The sequence below is a fragment of the Pseudophryne corroboree genome, chromosome 11 (assembly GCF_028390025.1).
Source record: "Pseudophryne corroboree isolate aPseCor3 chromosome 11, aPseCor3.hap2, whole genome shotgun sequence".
NCBI lineage: Eukaryota > Metazoa > Chordata > Amphibia > Anura > Myobatrachidae > Pseudophryne > Pseudophryne corroboree.
In genome coordinates, this window is record NC_086454.1 from 198,586,291 (window position 1) to 198,608,503 (window position 22,213).

The 22,213-nt window shown below is 46.1% G+C and overlaps 1 protein-coding gene across 12 annotated transcripts in view; it reads left to right on the forward strand.

The window, feature by feature from the left end:
• SIPA1 (signal-induced proliferation-associated 1) overlaps window positions 1-20,931 on the forward strand; it is a 310,973-nt gene extending 290,042 nt beyond the window's left edge. For 11 of the 12 annotated variants that reach the window (XM_063945192.1, XM_063945198.1, XM_063945195.1 and 8 more), the window contains one exon: window positions 20,073-20,931. In XM_063945192.1, the coding sequence (XP_063801262.1) occupies window positions 20,073-20,243 (171 nt within the window). In that variant the 3' untranslated portion in view covers window positions 20,244-20,931. The remainder of the gene's footprint in view (window positions 1-20,072) is intronic. The other variant, XM_063945200.1, reaches the window with a different exon arrangement.
• The last annotated feature ends 1,282 nt before the right edge of the window (window positions 20,932-22,213 follow it).

Here is a 22,213-nt window from a genome sequence, read left to right on the forward strand (position 1 = left end):
ACAGGCTCACTGCATCGAGCGACTAAGGGGAGAAGAAGCGAACTCACCTGCGTGCAGAGTGGATTGGGCTTCTTAGGCTACTGGACATTAGCTCCAGAGGGACGATCACAGGCCCAGCCTGGATGGGTCCCAGAGCCGCGCCGCCGGCCCCCTTACAGAGCCAGAAGGCAGAAGAGGTCCGGAAAATCGGCGGCAGAAGACGTCCTGTCTTCAACAAGGTAGCGCACAGCACTGCAGCTGTGCGCCATTGCTCTCAGCACACTTCACACTCCGGTCACTGAGGGTGCAGGGCGCTGGGGGGGAGCGCCCTGAGACGCAATAATAAACACCTTGGATGGCAAAAGAATGCATCACATATAGCTCCTGGGCTATATGGATGCATTTAACCCCTGCCAAAATACATAGAAAAACGGGAGATAAGGCCGCCGATAAGGGGGCGGAGCCTATCTCCTCAGCACACTGGCGCCATTTTCCCTCACAGCTCCGTTGGAGGGAAGCTCCCTGTCTCTCCCCTGCAGTCACTACACTACAGAAAGGGTTAAAAAAGAGGGGGGGCACTAATTACGCGCAGTATTAAATAAAACAGCAGCTATAAGGGGGAAAACACTTATATAAGGTTATCCCTGTATATATATAGCGCTCTGGTGTGTGCTGGCAAACTCTCCCTCTGTCTCCCCAAAGGGCTAGTGGGGTCCTGTCCTCTATCAGAGCATTCCCTGTGTGTGTGCTGTATGTCGGTACATTTGTGTCGACATGTATGAGGAGAAAAATGAGTGGAGACGGAGCAGATTGCCTGTAATAGTGATGTCACCCCCTAGGGGGTCGACACCTGAGTGGATGAACTGTTGGAAGGAATTACATGACAGTGTCAGCTCTGTATAAAAGACAGTGGTTGACATGAGACAGCCGGCTACTCAGCTTGGGCCTGTCCAGACGTCTCATAGGCCGTCAGGGGCTCTAAAGCGCCCGTTACCTCAGATGGCAGTTATAGACGCCGACACGGATACTGACTCCAGTGTCGACGGTGAAGAGACAAATGTGACTTCCAGTAGGGCCACACGTTACATGATTGAGGCAATGAAAAATGTTTTACACATTTCTGATAATACGAGTACCACCAAAAAGGGGTATTATGTTCGGTGAGGAAAAACTACCTGTAGTTTTCCTGAATCTGAGAAATTAAATGAGGTGTGTGATGATGCGTGGTTTTCCCCCGATAACAACTGATAATTTCTAAAATGTTATTGGCATTATATCCTTTCCCGCCAGAGGTTAGGGTGCGTTGGGAAACACCCCCTAGGGGGGATAAAGCGCTCACACGCTTGTAAGGGCTCTACCCTCTCCTGAGATGGCCGCCCTTAAGGATCCTGCTGATAGAAAGCAGGAGGGTATCCTAAAATGTATTTACACACATACTGGTGTTATACTGCGACCAGCAATCGCCTCAGCCTGGATGTGCAGTGCTGGGTTGGCGTGGTCGGATTCCCTGACTGAAAATATTGATACCCTAGATAGGGACAGTATATTATTGCCTATAGAGCATTTAAAAGATGCATTTCTATATATGCGTGATGCACAGCGGAATATTTGCCGACTGGCATCAAGTCTAAGTGCGTTGTTCATTTCTACCAGTAGAGGGTTATGGACACGTCAGTGGTCAGGTGATGCGTATTCCAAACGGCATTTGGAAGTTTTGCCTTATTAAAGGGAGGAGTTATTTGGGGTCGGTCTTTCAGACCTGGTGGCCACGGCAACAGCTGGGAAATCCACGTTTGTACCCCAGGTCGCCTCTCAACATGAGAAGACGCCGTATTATCAGGCGCAGTCTTTTCGTGGACAAGCGGGCAAAAGATTCCTCATTTCTGCCCCGTGACAGAGGGAGAGGAAAAAGGCTGCAGAAATCAGCCAGTTCCCAGGAACAGAAACCCTCTCCCGCCTCTGCCAAGCCCTCAGTATGACGCTGGGGCTTTACAAGCAGAATCAGGCACGGTGGGGGGCCCATCTCAATGAATTTCAGCGCGCAGTGGGCTCACTCGCAAGTAGACCCCTGGATCCTTCAGGTGATATCTCAGGGGTACAAATTAGAATTCGAGACGTCTCCCCCTCGCCGTTTCCTAAAGTCGGCTTTACCAATGTCGCCTTCTGACAGGGAGACTGTTTTGGAAGCCATTCACAAGCTGTATTCCCAGCAGGTGATAACAAGGTACCCCTCCTGCAACAGGGAACGGGGTATTATTCCACACTGTTGTGGTACCGAAGCCGGACGGCTCGGTGAGACCGATTCTAAATCTAAAATCTTTGAACACTTACATACAGAGGTTCAAATTCAAGATTGAGTCACTCAGAGCAGTGATTGCGAACCTGGAAGAAGGGGACTACATGATGTCTCGGGACATCAAGGATGCTTACCTTCATGTCAAAATTTACCCTTCTCATCAAGGGTACCTCAGGTTTATGGTACAGAACTGTCACTATCAGTTCAGACGCTGCCGTATGGATGGTCCACGGCACCCCGGGTCTTTACCAAGGTAATGGCCGAAATTATGATATTCCTTCGAAGGAAGGGAATTTTAGTTATCCTTTACTTAGACGATTCCCTGATAAGGGTAAGATCCAGGGAACAGTTGGAGGTCGGTGTAGCACTATTTCAGGTAGTGTTGCGGCAGCACGATTGGATTCTCAATATTCCAAAATCGCAGCTGGTTCCGACGACTCGTCTTCTGTTCCTAGGGATGATCCTGAACACAGTCCAGAAAAAGGCTTTTCTCCCGGAGGAGAAAGCCAGGGAGTTATCCGAGCTAGTCAGGAACCTCCTAAAACCGAGCCAAGTCTCAGTGCATCAATGCACAAGGGTTCTGGATAAAATGGTGGCTTCCTACGAAGCAATCCTATTCGGCAGATTCCACGCAAGAACTTTCCAGTGGGACCTGCTGGACAAATGGTCCGGGTCGCATCTTCAGATGCATCAGCGGATAACCCTGTCACCAAGGACAAGGGTGTCCCTCCTGTGGTGGTTGCAGAGTGCTCATCTTCTAGAGGGCCACAGATTCGGCATTCAGGACTGGGTCCTGGTGACCACGGATGCCAGCCTGCGAGGCTGGGGAGCAGTCACACAGGGAAGGAATATCCAAGGCTTATGGTCAAGTCTGGAGACATCACTTCACATAAATATCCTGAAGCTAAGGGCCATTTACAATGCTCTAAGCTTAGCAAGACCTCTGCTTCAAGGTCAGCCGGTGTTGATCCAGTCGGACAACATCACGGCAGTCACCCACGTAAACAGACAGGGTGGCACAAGAAGCAGGTGGGCAATGGCAGAAGCTGCAAGGATTCTTCGCTGGGCGGAAAATCATGTGATAGCACTGTCAGCAGTATTCATTCCGGGAGTGGACAACTGGGAAGCAGACTGCCTCAGCACGACCTCCACCCGGGAGAGTGGGGACTTCACCCAGAAGTCTTCCACATGATTATAAACCGTTGGGAAAAACTCGACCGGTATTGCGCCAGGTCAAGGGACCCTCAGGCAATAGCTGTAGACGTTCTGGTAACACCGTGGGTGTACCAGTCAGTGTATGTGTTCCCTCCTCTGCCTCTAATACCCAAGGTACTGAGATTGATAAGATGGAGAGGAGTAAGCACTATATTCGTGGCTCCGGATTGGCCAAGAAGGACTTGGTAACCGGAACTTCAAGAGATGCTCACGGAGGATCCGTGGCCTCTACCTCTAAGAAGGGACCTGCTCCAGCAAGGACCCTGTCTGTTCCAAGACTTACCGCGGCTGCGTTTGACGGCATGGCGGTTGAACGCCGGATCCTGAAAAGGCATTCCGGATGAAGTCATCCCTATCCTGATCAAAGCCAGGAAGGATGTAACCGCAAAACATTATCACCGCATTTGGCGAAAATATGTTGCGTGGTGCGAGGCCAGTAAGGCCCGACGGAGGAAATTCAACTGGGTCGTTTCCTACATTTCCTGCAAACAGGAGTGTCTATGGGCCTGAAATTGGGGTCCATTAAGGTTCAAATTTCGGCCCTGTCAATTTTCTTCCAAAAAGAACTAGCTTCAGTTCCTGAAGTTCAGACGTTTGTAAAAGGGGTACTGCATATACAGCCTCCTTTTGTGCCTTCAGTGGCACTTTGGGATCTCAATGTAGTTTTTGGGTTCCAAAAGTCACATGGGTTTGAACCACTTAAATCTGTGGAGTTAAAATATCTCACATGGAATGTGGTCATGCTGTTGGCCCTGGCCTGGGCCAGGCGCGTGTCAGAATTGGCGGCTTTATCCTGTAAAAGCCCTTATCTGATTTTCCATTCGGATAGGGCGGAATTGAGGACTCGTCCTCAGTTTCTCCCTAAGGTGGTTTCAGCGTTTCACCTGAACCAGCCTATTGTGGTGCCTGCGGCTACTAGGGACTTGGAGGACTCCAAGTTGCTAGACGCTGTCAGGGCCCTGAAAATATATGTTTCCAGGACGGCTGGAGTCAGGAAAACTGACTCGCTGTTTATCCTGTTTGCACCCAACAAGCTGGGTGCTCCTGCTTCTAAGCAGACTATTGCTCGTTGAATTTGTAGTACAATTCAGCTTGCACTTTCGGTGGCAGGCCTGCCACAGCCAAAAATCTGTAAATGCCCACTCAACAAGGAAGGTGGGCTCATCTTGGGCGGCTGCCCGAGGGGTCTCGGCTCTACAACTTTGCCGAGCAGCTACTTGGTCAGGAGCAAATACGTTTGTAAAATTCTACAAAATTGATACCCTGGCTGAGGAGGACCTGGAGTTCTCTCATTTGGTGCTGCAGAGTCATCCGCACTCTCCCGCCCGTTTGGGAGCTTTGGTATAATCCCCATGGTCCTTACGGAGTCCCCAGCATCCACTTAGGACGTTAGAGAAAATAAGAATTTACTTACCGATAATTCTATTTCTCGTAGTCCGTAGTGGATGCTGGGCGCCCATCCCAAGTGCGGATTGTCTGCAATACTGGTACATAGTTATTGTTACCAAAAAATCGGGTTATTGCTGTAGTGAGCCATCTTTTCTAGAGGCTCCTCTGTTATCATGCTGTTAACTGGGTTCAGATCACAAGTTGTACGGTGTGATGGGTGTGGCTGGTATGAGTCTTACCCGGGATTCAAAATCCTTCCTTATTGTGTACGCTCGTCCGGGCACAGTATCCTAACTGAGGCTTGGAGGAGGGTCATAGGGGGAGGAGCCAGTGCACACCACATAGTCCTAAAGCTTTCTTTAGATGTGCCCAGTCTCCTGCGGAGCCGCTATTCCCCATGGTCCTTACGGAGTCCCCAGCATCCACTACGGACTACGAGAAATCGAATTATCGGTAAGTAAATTCTTATTTTTCTCTTCAGTCCTAGAGGATGCTGGGGTTCCATTTAGTACCATGGGGATGTACCAAAGCTCCCAGTACGGGAGGGAGAGTGCGGAGGTTCCTGCAGAACAGAACAACCAAACTTTAGGTCCTCAGAGGCCAAAGTATCGAACTTGAAGAACTTAGCAATCGTCTTCAACCGTGACCAAGTAGCTGCTCGGCAAAGCTGTAAAGCCGAGACACCCGGGCAGCCACCCAGGAGGAACCCACTTTATGAGTAGAGTGGGCCTTAACAGATTTTGGACACGGCAAGCCAGCCGTAGAATAAGCCTGCTGGATAGAAAACTGATCCAGCGAGAAATGTCTGCTTAGAAGCAGGACACCCAACCTTGGGGGTCATTCCGAGTTGTTCGCTCGTTGCCGATTTTCGCGACGCAGCGATTAAGGCAAAAATGCGCATGCGCTAAGTAATTTAGCACAAAACTTAGTAGATTTACTCACGTCCGAACGAAGAATTTTCATCGTTGAAGTGATCGGAGTGTGATTGACAGGAAGTGGGTGTTTCTGGGCGGAAACTGACCATTTTCTGGGAGCGTGCGGAAAAACGCAGGCGTGCCATGATAAAACGCAGGAGTGTCTGGAGAAACGGGGGAGTGGCTGGCCGAACGCAGGGCGTGTTTGTGACGTCAAACCAGGAACGAAACGGGTTGAGCTGATCGCAGTGTAGGAGTAAGTCTCAAGCTACTCAGAAACTGCTAAGAATTATTTATTCGCAATTCTGCTACTCTTTCATTCGCAATTCTGCTAAGGGAAGATACACTCCCAGAGGGCGGCGGCCTAGCGTGTGCAATGCTGCTAAAAGCAGCTAGCGAGCGAACAACTCGGAATGAGGGCCCTTGTTGGGATCATAAAGAACAAACAGAGCGTCCGACTTCCTGTGACGAGAAGTTCTCTTCACATAAATCTTCAAAGCCCTCACAACATCCAAGGACTTTGAGGTAATGGAGGAGTCAGTAGCTACTGGCACCACAATAGGTTGGTTGATATGAAAAGCTGACACAACCTTTGAAAGAAATTGCTGACGCGTTCTGAGTTCAGCTCTATCTTCATGGAAAATCAAGTAGGGGCTCTTGCAGGATAATGCCCCCAATTCTGACACACGTCTAGCAGATGCCAATGCCAACAGTGTGACTGCCTTCCAAGTAAGAAACTTGACGTCCACCTCCTGTAAAGGCTCGAACCAATCCGATTGCAGGAACTGCAGCACCACATTAAGATCCCAAGGTACCGTAGGAGGCACAAAGGGTGGTTGGATGTGCAGAACCCCTTTCAAGAATGTCTGAACCTCAGGGAGAGAAGCCAGTTGTTTCTGAAAGAAAACGGACAAGGCCGAAATCTGGACCTTTATGGAGCCCAAACGTAGACCCACATCCACACCTGCTTGCAGGAAGAGGAGAAACCGTCCCAGTTGAAATTCCACCGTAGGAAACTTCTTGGATTCACACCAAGACACATACTTTTTCCAAATGCGATGGTAATGTTTAGACGTTACTCCCTTCCTAGCCTGTATCAGGGTAGGAATGACCTTGTTCGGAATTCCCTTCCGAGCTAAGATCTGGCGTTCAACCTCCATGCCGTCAAACGTAGCCGCAGTAACTCCTGATAGGCGAACGGCCCCTGTTGAAGAAGGTTCTCGTGAAGAGGAAGAGTCCTCGGATCCTAAAGCAGTAATTCGAGAAGATCCACGTACCAAGCCCTCCTTGGCCAGTCCAGAGCAATGAGGATCGCCTGAACTCTTGTTCTTTTTATTAGTTTGAGAATCCTTGGGATGAGTGGAAGTGGAGGGAATACATACACTGACTGGAACACCCACAGAGTTACCAGTGCATCCACCGCCACAGCTTGTGGGTCTCTCGACCTGGAACAGTACCACCGAAGCTTCTTGTTGAGGCGAGAGGCCATCATGTCTATCTGAGGTACACCCCATCGGCTTGTCACCTCTGCGAACACCTCCGGGTGGAGGCCCCATTCTCCTGGGTGGAAATCGTGTCTGCTGAGGAAGTCCGCTTCCCAGTTGTCCACTCCCGGAATGAAGATTGCTGACAGCGCCACAGCATGCTTTTCTGCCCAGAGGAGGATTCTTGTTAACTCTGACATTACCGCTCTGCTCTTCGTTCCTCCCTGTCAGTTTATGTAGGACACCGCCGTTACATTGTCCGACTTAACCAGAATGGCCTGATCTTGCAGAAGATGTGCCGCTTGTAGAAGGCCGTTGTATACGGCCCTTAGTTCCAGAATGTTTATCGGAAGGATGGATTCAAGACCTGACCACTTTCCTTGGAAGTTTTCCCCTTGGGTGACTGCTCCCCAACCTCTGAGACTTTCATTCATAGTTAGAAGGATCCAATTCTGAATCCCGAACCTGCGGCCCTCGAGAAGGTGAGAAGTTTGCAGCCACCAGAGGAGTTAAATTCTGGCTTTCAGCGACAGGCGTATCCGCTGGTGCATGTGAAGATGTGATCCCGACCATTTGTCCAGGAGATCCAGTTGGAAGTACCATGCATGGAATCTTCCGTATTGCATAACCTCGTAGGAGGCTACCATCTTCCCCAGAAGGAGAATGCACTGATGAACCGATACCCGAGCTGGCTTCAGGACATCCCGGACCATTGATTGGATCACCAGCGCTTTCTCTACCGGTAGAAATACCCGTGTTGAGTATCATCCCCAGGAAGGGCAGTCTCCTTGTTGGCTCCAAATGTGACTTTAGAAGGTTCAGGATCCACCCATGATCTTGGAGTAGATGAGTTGAGAGAGCAATACTCTGTAACAGCCTCCCCCTGGAAGATGCTTTTAGCAGCAGATCGTCCAGAGATGGAATTATGTTCACTCCCTGCTTGCGGAGGAGTAGCATCATCTCTGCCATGACCTTGGTGAACACCCTCGGTGCTGTGGAGTGGCCAAATGGCAGTGCCTGGAACTGATAGTGACAGTCCAGCAGCGCAAATCTGAGATAAGCCTGGTGAGGCGGCCATATCGGAATGTGAAGGTACGCATCCTTGATATCCAGGGATTCAGAAATTCCCCCTACTCCAGACCTGAGATCCCCGCTCTCAGAGACTCCATCTTGAATTTGAATTCCCTCAAGTAGGGGTTCAATGACTTTAGGTTTAATATCGGCTTTACCGAACCATCCAGTTTCAGTACCACAAACAGATTTGAGTAATAACCCTTGTGTTTTAGGTGATGTGGAACTGGAACAATGACATTTGTTTGAACCAACTTTTGAATGGCTTCCTGTAGGATAGCACTTTCTGTCAGCGAAGCTGGTAAGCCTGATTTGAAGAATCTGTGAGGTGGAAGCACTTGAAACTCCAGTCTGTACCCCTGGGCAATATTATCTTTTACCCAGGGGTCTATGCATGATGACGCCCAGATGTGACTGAAATATTTTAGTCTCGCTCCCACCTGCCCGATCTCCAGGCTGGGAGGTCCACCGTCATGCTGAAGATTTTGAAGAAGCAGAACCAGGTTTCTGTTTCTGAGAACCTGTTGGTGCAGGTTTTCTGGATTTTCCCCGACCTCCTCTAAAGAAAGTGGAGGGTGGTTTGGATCTTTTAACTTTTGCGGTCAGTGTAGACGGAGGATAAGCTTCCTTAGCCGGTGGTGCTGCTGAAGGAAGAAAGGTTGACTTACCCGCAGTTGCCGTGGAGATCCATGCATCCAATGCGTCCCCAAACAGAGCCTGACCTGTGAAGGGTAGGTTCTCCACACTTTTCCGGGATTCTGCATCCGCAGTCCATTGGCGTAGCCAGAGTTCAAAGCATGCCGAGACTGCCATGGAAGTAGCCCTTGCATTCAGCATGCCAAGGTCCTTCATGACCTCCACCATGAAACCTGCAGAATCCTGTATGTGACGCAAAAACAATTCAGTGTCAGTCCTATCCATAGTATCTAAGTCCTCTAGTAATGTGCCTGACCACTGTACTATAGCTTTAGAAATCCACGCACAAGCAATAGTGGGCCTTAAAGCTACGCCAGTAGCTATGTATAGTGATTTGAGCGTAGTCTCAATCTTGCGGTCAGTCGTCTCTTTTAAAGTAGTTGAACCAGGGACAGGTAAAACCACCTTTTTTGACAACCTAAATGCAGAAGCGTCTACTATAGCGGGGTTTCTCACTTTTTTCTGTCCTCTTCAGGGAAATGGAAAGCAATGAGAACCCTTTTTGGGATCTAGAATTTTTTCTCTGTGTTTTCCCAGGATTTTTCAAACAAAGAGTTTAAAGGGGGGTACTCACAGAGCGATCGCTGCTTAAAATCTAAGCAATCTGACTAGATTGCTTAGATTTTAAGCAGGATCGCTCCGTGTGTAGCCCCCACAGCGATAGCGATGCTCAGCCCTGCGCATCGCTATCGCTGGTGCTAGATTGGCCTGAGCGCCCATCCCCCCCCCGTCTCCCCCCGCACGCTCAGCACACATAGCGCTGTGCTGAGCGGCGGGAGAGATGTGTGCTGAGCGGTTCGCTCAGCGCACATCTCTCCCACATCGGCCAGTGAGTACTGGCCTTAACTCCTTAGATGCCGGGAAGGTAAGCGAGGATTTCTTACTTTCTGTAAAATAAGATTCCTCTACCTGCTCAGGTACCTTCTCAGTAATATGTAAAATGTCCCTAATGGCTTCAATCATTAGTTGCACCCCCTTAGCAAGTGATGCATTTCCCCCCCCCCCCCCCCCCTGCAGATCCCCATCACCGTCCCCTGTATCAGAGTCGGTATCAGTGTCAGCTTGCATTATCTGGGCAAGTGTACATTTTTGTGGGTACGTAGAGGGGGGGGGGGGGTCTTAGACAAAACAGTGGGGGCTGAGTATGTCAAACCCTCCACAGATTTTCTCAAAAACTGTGTTCCTTTCTCAGTATGTGACATCCTTGTTGTAATCTGGGATATCATTCCCCTTAAAGAATCCACCCATGGGGGTTCTGATTCAGAAGACTGGGAAAGTACATTGCAATTCCTGAGTACATGGAATAGACTCTTCAGGAGCAGACAAACACTATGCAGCACAGGACACAGAGTCCTTAGACATGGTAATTTGAGATACACACACACACAGGAAAATGTCAGACAGTTTCCCTCAGAGTACCTTCAGAGAGTCACAGAGTATAAGGAGCCAGCCACACCGCGCCCCTGTAGGCAGTTATTATGATAAAAGCCCGGCGCTGACTAACTAACCTTAATAGGGTAATTAGTAATATGGTGGGCATTCCGAGTAGTTCGCTCATTGCCGATTTTCGCTATGCTGCGATTTGTAGCTAAATGCCATGCGCTAAGTTATTTTACACAAAACTTTGCTGATGTTCGTGCGGCGCTTTTCAGTCGCACTGCTGATCGGTGAATGATTGACAGGAAAGGGGCGTTTCTGGGTGGTAACTGAGCGTTTTCCGGGAGTGTGCTAAAAAACGCAGGCGTATCGGGGAAAAACGCAGGAGTGTCTGGAGAAACGGGGGAGTGGCAGGACGAACGCAGGGCATATTTGTGACGTCAAACCAGGAACTAAATGGACCGAGCTGATCGCAATCTAGGAGTAGGTCTGGAGCTACTCAGAAACTGCAAGAAAATATTTAGTAGCAATTCTGCTACTCTTTCGTTCGCTATTCTGCTAAGCTAAGATACACTCCCAGAGGGCGGCGGCCTAGCGTTTGCAATGCTGCCAAAAGCAGCTAGCGAGTGAACAACTCGGAATGAGGGCCTATAATCACACTCCCCCGCTGTCTATAACACCCTGGTATAGCAGAGGTAAGCTGGAGTTATGTGGAGGGCAGCGCTCCCTGTCAGGGTCCTTTTCCTATGATCTGCAGGGAGAAAATGGCACTGGTCAGTGCTGGATCCACTCTGAGGAGAAGCTTCGTCCCCTGTAATGGTGCGCGATTTACCGCGCAAATTGTTTATACTGGCCTGAGGATTGTATTGCTAAAAGTGGGATTATCCCCTGTTAGCTGCTTGACCAGTGTAGGGTGATCCGCGCTGGCTCAGGACGCCCCTCAAACCGCCTACACTGTGTGTTGCTGAGCCTTCCTGGAGCGCAGCCTGTCAGAGGTGTGCTCCCACCCTTGTGCCGTCATTTCCGCCGGCGACCCGCTAACCGGGCCACCGGCGCTGTACTCACCACTCTTCTTTCTTCTGGCTCTGTTAGGGGGTGGCGACTGTGCTGCGGGAGTAGGCGGTCGCCTCGTGGGCTTGCAATCAGCACCCTCAGGAGCTCAGTGTCCTGTCAGCGGAGTAGAGGACCATTAACTTCAAGAGTTGGTTCCTACTCCCCCCCTAAGTCCCACGAAGTAGGGAGGCTGTTGCCAGCAGCCTTCCTGTAACCTAATTTACTCTATTAAAACAAAAAACTAAGAAAACGCCTAGGAGCTCCCCTAGCTGTGACCGGCTACTCCGGGCACATTTTCTAAACTGGTCTGGTGGGAGGGGCATAGAGGGAGGAGCCAGCCCACACTATTAAACTCTTAAAGTGCCCATGGCTCCTACTGGACCCATCTATACCCCATAGTACTAAATGGAACCCCAGCATCCTCCAGGACGTAAGAGAAACCAAGAAAGTACTGTGTCACTGAGACCACTTGAGTTAATAGAGCAGAGAAGAAGTAGATGGTTGATTGTGGCAAAAGCAACAGAGAGGTCAAGAAGAATGAGAATCGATCAGTGATCTTGGATTTAGAGTGGAGTGAATTCGGATTGGAGAGGTCAAGGAGGGAGTTCGCTAAGTGAAAGGCGGTGAGGCAGATTTAGACAAGTCCCTCAAAGTTTAGCGTCAAAGGAAAGGAGAGAGATTGGAAGGTAGTTTGACAGAGAGGTGAGGTCAAGAGAGGGTTTTTGAGGATGAGGGACAGGAGGGCATGTATGAAGGAGGAGGGAAAAATACCAGAGAAGAAAATGTTGGTGAGCTGCAGGCAGAAAGAGAGAAAGCATGGATGTGGTGGAAAGGAATGGAATTAAGGGATAAGGTAGGGAGAAGGCGAAAGATGAGACTACATTTGCTCCCCAGTGGGGAGTAATTGTGAACACGAATAATTATTTATATTATGATAGCAAATATTTTACAGTAAGTTTTGGCATAATAATATAAATCATGATTAATTTAGAATAATTATTTGTTCATCAGACAAAAACATTTTAGAAAACACCTATATCATATATTGTGATATCTTAGAAAGGGGATATCCATTGGTCTTTTTGAGAAAACTCTGGATAAAGTGAAACTCTTAAAATGAATAATGATAAAACAGTTTTATATTAGAATAAAATTATAATTACTCAGAGGTAGATATCTCATGGAATTTTGAAAACTAGATCCGTTATTAATAGTTCACCAGATATAGGGCCTAATTCAGATCTGTTCGCTCGCTAGCTATTTTTTGCAGCGCTGCGAACAGATAGACGCCACCTAAAGGGGAGTGTATTTTAGCTTTGCAAGTGTGCGAACGCATATGCAGCTGACCTGTACAAAAACAGCTTCTGCAGTTTGAGTAGCTCTGACCTTACTCAGCCGCTGCGATCACTTCAGCCTATTCGAGCCTGGAATTAACGTCAGACACCCGCCCTGCAAACGCTTTGACACGCCTGTGTTTTTCCAACCACTCCCAGAAAACTGTTAGTAGCCACCCACAGACACCCTCTTCCTGTCAATCTCCTTGCGAACAGCTGTGTGAATGGTTTCTTCGCTAGAACCAGTGCACAATAATGATCCGCTTTGTAACCGTACGGCGTGCCTGCGCATTGCGGTGCATGCGCAGTAGTTGCCTGATCGCTGCGCATCGAAAAATGCTAGCGAGCGAACAGATCTGAATTAGGCCCATAGTAAATGTGGTTTTTGGGAAACCAAATTACCTCAGGGGCTCTCTAACACCTAGTTTTTTTTAGAAAATAAAAACTAGAATAGGAAAACAAATGTCATTGGAGAATCAATGTTGCTGGTTGGCAGCCAAGCCACAGGTTGTTTTTTAAGTGCAGCCAATCCACTTGTATTACTTCTACAGTTATTGTTAACATAACAAGAGTTTAAAAATGTTTCTTAAATTTAATTATTTCAGATTAAAAATGTCATTAATTACAACAATTAATCTGTGTTTTAGTACAAGATCTTGCTGTTACTTTTTTCAGCATTGTTGAAATATTTGAAAGTTTTTATAAAGTCAGTGTTCTTGGACACTCTGGCCTGATGCCCACAAAGAGAACGCACACATTTGTGCCAAAGTACATGGATTTGAATCTGGCTTTTGTACCTCTTTACAACTGCAGATTGTCGAACAGGAGTGGGCATGGAGACACAGCCTGCGTACAATAATACTCATATATATCTTTTTGGAGGCATACACTGATGATGAGGACTTATGATAACTTATATGCATGTGCTAAATATGGTGATCCAGATACATATCTGTGGATTAACCACAGTTTCTGTGTGCTTTCTTTTTTTCCCTTCCCCCAAGAGTTATCACCATTAGAGAAATCAACAGGGAGTTAATATATATATATATAAAGGGTGACCACTGGAGGAAGGACCCCCTCCCTTTGTTAACAGCTTTCACTGGCATACACAGCCCAGGGCAATGCACCAAGTCCTACACCATATGATGACTACTAGTGTACATGCCACTTCTTGATATACCCTGCAGAACTTCAATTTGCGTTGCCAATGCATGCGCTACCTATTTTCTCCTTTACTGTTGGTTAGTAAACTGTAATAGAGGGTGATGCAGATGCAGTATATATCACACCCCTGAGGAAGCAGATCTGCAGTTTGGCAAACAGGAAGACTGATCATGGTATTTATCATCTGTTTTCTACTTTCCTTCTTCAGCATCTGCCACCTCTGACCAAGCCCCATCCTCCAGTACCATTAGCCCCAAGCATTAGCAGGACCAAGTTAGAGTAAACAATGATAAAGATGCACACACTAGAGGTATTGGACGAAAGGTAGGAGCGGCAGTACAGCCAAGGCAATAAGCGCAGTCTTTCCTGAGGCTTTGTATACTATATATTTCTGCAGCGGCTCCAGGGTTTCCCTGCAGCCAATGCTTATATGTCAGTGGTCCACCCACTAGTGGCATCAGTGTCCTCTAGTACTCACTCATTGACTTTTCCACCCAGCTAGAGGGAGGTGTGAAACTACAGATGCAGCAGAATCAGGGGAGAAAAAAATGAGGACTGATCCCTACGCTACAAGAGGAACCCACAGCTCTCAGCCCACTCCACATCACATGGGATAATTCTGTGAAATATGCTTCCAGGGGAGGTATATTTTGCTTACCAACATAGCCAAGTGAATTGACTGAAACTGTTGATCTGGTCAATTGGGGTTAAGCTATGGCATATCATATAAGGGGAGAGGTATCAAGTGTTGGCTATATGTCCAAAACAAACAATCAAGTTCTAACTTTCCCTTCAGACTGAGCTAGATAAATACATGACAGTTAGACACTGATTGGTTGCTTCAGGCTATTGTCTACTTTATCTCTCTCCAAGTCTTGATTCATCTCCCCCTTAGTGTCACACTATTGGAATATGTTAGATTATACCAAGTAATATGTTCTATTAAACTTTATTTATTTCAGTTATTAATTTATATATCAGCTCAGTTATATTTTTATATCTGCTTGGCCCAGTGCTCTCCCTTTAACAGTAGTCGTTGAACTACTAAGCATGCAGAAACTCTAACATAAATCCAGTGTTTCAGGACATTTTAATACAATGGGGTAAATTTACTAAGGTCTGAGTTTTTTTTTAGAACTGGTGATGTTGCCCATAGCAACCAATCAGATTCTATCTATTACAGGTTGAGTATCCCATATCCAAATATTCCGAAATACGGAATATTCCGAAATACGGACTTTTTTGAGTGAGAGTGAGATAGTGAAACCTTTGTTTTCTGATGCCTCAATGTACACAAACTTTGTTTAATACATAAAGTTATTACAAATATTGTATTAAATGACCTTCAGGCTGTGTGTATAAGGTGTATATGAAACATAAATGAATTGTGTGAATGTAGACACACTTTGTTTAATGTACAAAGTTATAAAAAATATTGGCTAAAATTACCTTCAGGCTGTGTGTGTATAAGGTGTATATGTAACATAATGCATTCTGTGCTTAGACTTAGGTCCCATCGCCATGATATCTCATTATGGTATGCAATTATTCCAAAATACGGAAAAATCCGATATCCAAAATACCTCTGGTCCCAAGCATTTTGGATAAGGGATACTCAACCTGTATCTTCTAGAAGCAGCTAGATAAATGTTAAGTAGAATCTGATTGGTTGCTTTGAGCAACATCACCAGTTCTTAAAAACTCCCATCTTACTAAATTTACCCCATTGAATACTGTATGTCTTGGAGTCTCTGCGTGTTTAATAGTGCAATGAGTTCCGCGCCACTACTATATATGTATGCTGCAAAGAAAGAATGCTTTCAAAAATAGAAGTGTTAATAGTTTATTTTTATCAATTAACAATATGCAAAGTGAATGAATAGAAGAGAAATCTAAATCAAATCAACATGCAGTGTGACCACCCTTTGGCTTCATAACAGCATCACTTCTACTAGCAGTGCCGTTTCTAGAGCTGGGCATGGGGCACCGCGGACAGTGATTCTGCAGCATTATTCTATGTATTCATAGTATTTTAGCCGACTGCATAGAATACTGATAAAAATATCCCACCCAAAATGTCCGCCGCCATTTTGGAGGCACAGATGCTAGAGATTCTACTGGTCCTCTAGCATTTGTCAGGAAAAAGAAGAGGACTCCCAATATCCAGAATTGGGGAAGCCGCCATGGAGATGATGGGGAGCAGCCGGGGAGATGCTGTAGTGACCACGGATGCCAAACAGGAGGTGGCCCGTGGCGTGAAACTCCCTGACAATGAGCAAAAAGTACAAATACTGTGGGGGGACATAACTGTGGGGCATAATATGTTGTCCTGGGCAGTACTGTGTGGGACATAATAAAGTGTCAGTGGCACTACTGTGTATGACTTATTATGGTGCAGGAGGCATTACTGTGTTGGGCATAATATGGTGCAAGGGGCATTACTGTGTGAACTGCGCATGCAGGGCCTGATAAATCACCTAGTAGGTGCTGTGGTTGGGCTGGTGCGGGGTTGCCGTGGGTGGGGGAGAGGCGGTTGCGGGGGTTCTGTGGGTGGGGGAGGGGGGGGTTCGTGGGTGCCGCGGCTGGGGGTCCAGAGTCACCGCGGGTGGTGGAGGAGCGGTTGCGGGAGTGCTGAGGGTGGGGGAGGATGCTGTGGTGCCGCGGTTTGGGGAGGGGTGAGTGCGGGGGTGCTGCGGGTGGGGGAGGGGGTCCGGAACCACCACGGGTGGTGGAGGAGGAGTGTGGGGGTGCCGCGGGTTGGGCCCGGAGGTACTGTGAGTGGGGGAGGGGCGGGTAAGTACGGATGGTGTAATGGTTAGCATTATTGCCTCACAGCACTGAGGTCATGGGTTCGATTCCCACCATCGCCCCAACTGCGCGGAGTTTGTATATTCTCCCCATACTTGCGTGGGTTTCCTCCGGGTACTCCGGTTTCCTCCCACAATCCAAAAATATACTGGTAAGTTAATTGGCACCCAACAAAAAAAATTAACCCTAGCGTGAATGTTTCTGTGTGTACATGTGATAGGGAATATAGATTGTAAGCTCCACTGGGGCAGGGACTGATATGAATGGCAAAATAGTCTCTGTAAAGCACTGCAGAATATGTGTGCGCTATATAAATAACTGGTAATAATAATAATAATAGTAATGCTTCTCCTGCTTCTCCTCCTGGAAGCAGCTAAGCTGCTGTCCTCCCTTTGGCATTCCCGGAGACTCGCACAGCAGCCAAGCAGCAAGTCACTATTGTTAGCGCCGGTGTCCCAACGTGCCGCATTACAGGGAAGAAGATGCACTCAATAAACTACAGCTCCCAGCAGCCCTTAGCGCCGGAATGCTTTGGTGCTAAGGGATGCTGGGAGTTGTAGTTATTTAGTTTGTCTACTTCTCTGTAGTGCGGTGCGTTGGGACACCGGCGCTATCAATAGTGACTGGCTTGCAGAACTGACTGACTCACTGAATCAATGTAAAAGGTGAGAGTGCTGTGCAGTGTCAGTGACACTGCACACCCACTACAATGCACAGCACTGTCACCTTTTACATTGATTCAGCGTCCAGACATTACCCTCCGCGATATCACCCATCTATCCATTACATTAGCCACTTGGGGCTTCCAGGCCGGCAGGTCATGTGCTGTCTTGCGGAGTCAGGGCCTCTGGGGATCTGGGCGCGGCTGTGGCGGGGAGGAACTTCTGTGACATCACGCGCAGAGGAGGCTCCAGGGCTCAGAGAGTATGCGGCGCAGGAAGGGCTGTGAAAGCCGTCCACAGCGCCGCTTTCATACATATCTATGCCGGTGGCCGCAGCAGCTTTTGTTCCTCCTGCGCCGCTGCTAGGGAGTGGAGCACGTATCCTGACGAAAGATGCTTAATAAATGCATCTGAAACGTTGACCACATATGCTGTTGTAACGGCTTTACTTTATTGAAGAAAAACCGAGGAGTGTCACCCGTTCACTTTGTCTATATAATGTCCCTCTGGATCATGGGAGGGTACCAAGGTATCCCCAATGTATATGTGGAGTGCCGGTCAAATATGACTTTTTATATATATATAAGTTGTAACACTGTAGGGGTGCAAGGCGCCTCTTCCTGGGGAATATGGCAGCACGCAGCAGCTGAGGAACAACACAAGTCCAGTTTCTGGTACAACTGGCCCCGGCCAGTTTTATTGAAACAGAAAATAAAACAAATACCAAAAGAAAATACCTTGCCTGTCCGGCACTAACTAAACACAAGATGTTCCTAAATATCACTAAACAAAAACACAGGGTTCTCCAGTAAACACTGTATAGCTCACTTGTATCCGGAAGCGTGTTTCTCTCACACAGATCCCTCCAGTCTTCCCAGGCAGTCTGCCCATACTAATCAGGCTAGCAGCCCTATAACACTCTTACACAGCTGAAACCCTGATTAGCCTTCTGTGAGGCCAAAGACCCGAACTGGGCCCAATGCCTTATCTCTCTCTCAGAGCCTTTACCCAGCTTTTACAGCAAACTGAAAAGGTTCTGACAAAACAAAAGCATTTTTCCTAGAAGTTTTCATTTTCTAAAACATGTAAGACAAGAACCTGGGACAAACATACCTGCCCTCAAACACTATCCCAGTGTTCTTGTCACTATATATATATATATATATATATATATATATATGAAAAAGGAGCTGCGGCACTCAGGGTCTGATAATCAAAATATGTGTATTGAACACAAAAAAAGTGGTCACATAAATTCCAACCTTTCGGGACCTTGCGCAAGGTCCCGAAACGTTGGAATTTATGTGACCACTTTTTTTGTGTTCAATACACATATTTTGATTATCAGACCCTGAGTGCCGCAGCTCCTTTTTTCATTTGTATTATGTTTATACTGAGGGCACCAGGGCAATCAGTACAGAGGTAAGCGGAGTGCCAGACTAATCACCACGGCATATATATATATATATATATATATATATCTTATAACTGATTACTACTTTAAATTTAGCAGTGAAGTCGAAAAAAAATCACCAGTCCCATAGCCTCTTATATAACCCAAGTTAAAAAAATACAGGCATTAAATATATACTTTATTATCCACTTGAAACATGCGCATATTTATAGTTCTCTCTACCTATTGAACTACTGATTTCTGAGGAAACTTATGTTAAATACGCTCATGTTTTCTATGTATGATATTTGTGTGTTTGCTTATAACATATGCTATAGTTATAACATAATTCAAGTATTTGTATGAGAGGAGTTATTATTTTACTTTAAACATTTATTAATGCATTTGGTGTACAGATGTAGCCACTGTCATGCACGCATGCATCGCGAGAGCTACTTGCCACAGCCGCGCGTAAATAGTTGCATATGCATTTAGACAATACAATGTGTATAGGCCAATTATACGCACATTAGATGACAGTGGCTACATCTGTATATGTATTAACATATGTTTTATGGTATAATACTCTTATCTTTCATCAACCTGATTACTATAATATATGCAATTAAGCTCAAAGTTCCTAACGTGATGTGCGGCTGTGCTTATTGGAGGAAGACCTCGCTCATTTTGTTTCATCCATTATAGGAGGAAAAATGTGCAAGTTTTTCTTCTCAGATAGCACGTGTTATAATGGCACACAAGGTTCTGTTGAAACCTCAAGATTAATGTATTGGTATATGCACTGATGACAGTGTGTTTTTTTACTAATATTTTTGTGGGTTTGACCCAGCTTGGTAGTTATATATCTTGGTGCCAATACAGTTCTTCTTATACATACATATTTGTGATGCAATAAATGTAGTTTAAGAAAAAGGAAAATAAGATGCTAATGGAAAAATTACCCATATTGTACAGAGCAGAACTAAGATTGTAAGCTGAATAAAAACATAAGCAGAAAATAGATGCAGTAAAGTAAAGATCTAAGATAAATAGTACAAAGAAAGAAGGAAAAAGTAAATAGAAAATGGAAACAAGCATTCCTAGTTTGGAGAGTGTTATAGGTAGATGAGATCAACAGTGGTTATGAGCCAAGGAAAACATTCTATATAATATTTAACCTTTCATAAATGCCCTGATGGTTCCATTAATAACCATTTAATTCACTGTTGTGCAGGAACAAGAGGGAAGAGCACAGCTTCAAGCAGAGGTTCTGAGTCTCAAGAGAACACAAGAAGAAGCATTCACTGGAACTTTGCCCCGCGAAGGTGGTGCCAAGATACTTAGGGGTGGAGCCAACAACTGTGAAGGAACAACCAATGACTGTGCAAAAGTAGCAGAGGACTGAATACTGAAAGCAGGAGATGGGAGGGTCATGTCATTAAGGATCAGTGAAGTGAAGATGTAGAGAGCCAATACAACATTTAAAAATCAATCAGGAGGATTGGTCATTTATTAGAGGACGGTGAAAGTTCTGAAGGATGCAATTGTGTGTAATGCAACTGCAAAAATGAGTCAAACACTGAATTATTTAAGTATATACATGTGGTAAAAGCAGAAAACCACTAACAGAGACTTTTGTTTAGGGGAAGAAGGAAATATAAGTAAATAATTCAGAACATTTAAAACAAGAAAGTTGAAAGTTTTTTTAAACAAAACTTTGATACATTGAGTAGGATGAAGTAAGTGAGACTGTAATCAAAAATGAAGGGGAGCAAATGATTTCCATAGTGGGGAGTGATTTTTATACCCACTGTTAATTCAGGTATGGATTGAAAAAACAACAAATGTGAAGGGGTTAAAAAAAACATGCTGTGCAGGGGAGATATTTGCAGTGACAAATAATTAGTTAATTTCTGTTATGGGGATAATAAAAAGGTTGTGTTCTGGTGGAGTATTGCCAAGAAGGGATGACCTACACTCATAGCTTTGTACATACATAGAGTATACTGTACATGTCTTCCAGTGATCACCTTTATATCCCCTGCCATTATGAATGTATATATGAGACAATAAAGGGTGAAAATTGCCTGCAATCTGATAATAGTGTGACTAAATATAGTATCTGTAGATTCCCAGTCATACAGAGAGGGTGTGACTAAAAGGAGAGCGATGGCAGCAGCTGAGCATACAGCTAATACCTGTCCCTAAGTGGTAGAACTTCCAGGGGTTTGGCAAAGAACACACAAAGCGTTGATGGGAGAGAGGTCTCTTTCATTTAGTCAAAAAGGGACAGATTGAAAGGACTAAGAGCCTGATGCAGAGTTGGTAGCTAAAAGTGTGACAAGTATAGTAAAACTAGCGTATCTACGCCAGTGGTTCCCAAACTTTTTTGAGTCACGGCGCCCTAGGTATCAGATTTTTTTTCACAGCACCCCTAGGCCAAAAGTTTCTTAATGAGGAATTCAGAAAAAAATATTAAATTAAGTAAATTGTGTTTATATGTCATCCTTAGGTTCAGTCATGGGGTGAGGGACAAGAGTTGCTTCTGTTTGTTCTCATATTTTACGACTGTAAGCCACAAGCACTGGTTTTGCCTATTACATGGACCATAAATAATTTGAATTGGTCCTGGACCACCAACCCAGGGCACCCCTGCAAGTACTCCGAGGCACCCCAGGGTGCCACGGCACACAGTTTGGGAACCACTGATCTACGCCGATAAGCGAAGTACAGTATGTTTATATGTAATAATAATAATAATAATAATTTTATTTATATAGCGCTCTTTCTCCCATAGGACTCAAGGCGCTTAACAGATACATAGCATAATATAGTACAGTAAATAATGAAGTACATTTTCATAAAATACAGAAGCATGAAGATACTAAAAGGGACAATTATGGGAATGCTTGAGTAAACAGAAAAGTCTTGAGTCTACTTTTGAAGGATTCTATAGTTGGGGCCTCTCGCACTGTGCGGGGAAGTGAGTTCCATAGAGTCGGAGCCGCATGACTAAAAGCTCGACCCCCAGATGAATTACGGGAGATTCTAGGTACTGCTAAAAGTCCTTCATCTACAGATCGCAGTAATCGAGTGGGGCAGTATGGGGTCAGAAGCTGTTTGAGGTACCTTGGGCCTTGGTCATGTAATGCTTTGAAACTCAGTAAGCCAATCTTGAAGATGATTCGCCATCGTACAGGCAGCCAGTGAAGGGAGTAGAGGATGGGTGTTATGTGGCTAGAACGGGGCTGGTTGGTTAATAGCCTGGCAGCTGTGTTTTGCACCAGCTGTAAGCGCTGCAATTCTTTTGCTGGGAGACCAAGGTAGAGGGCATTACAGTAGTCTAAACGAGATGATACAAATGCATGTATGACT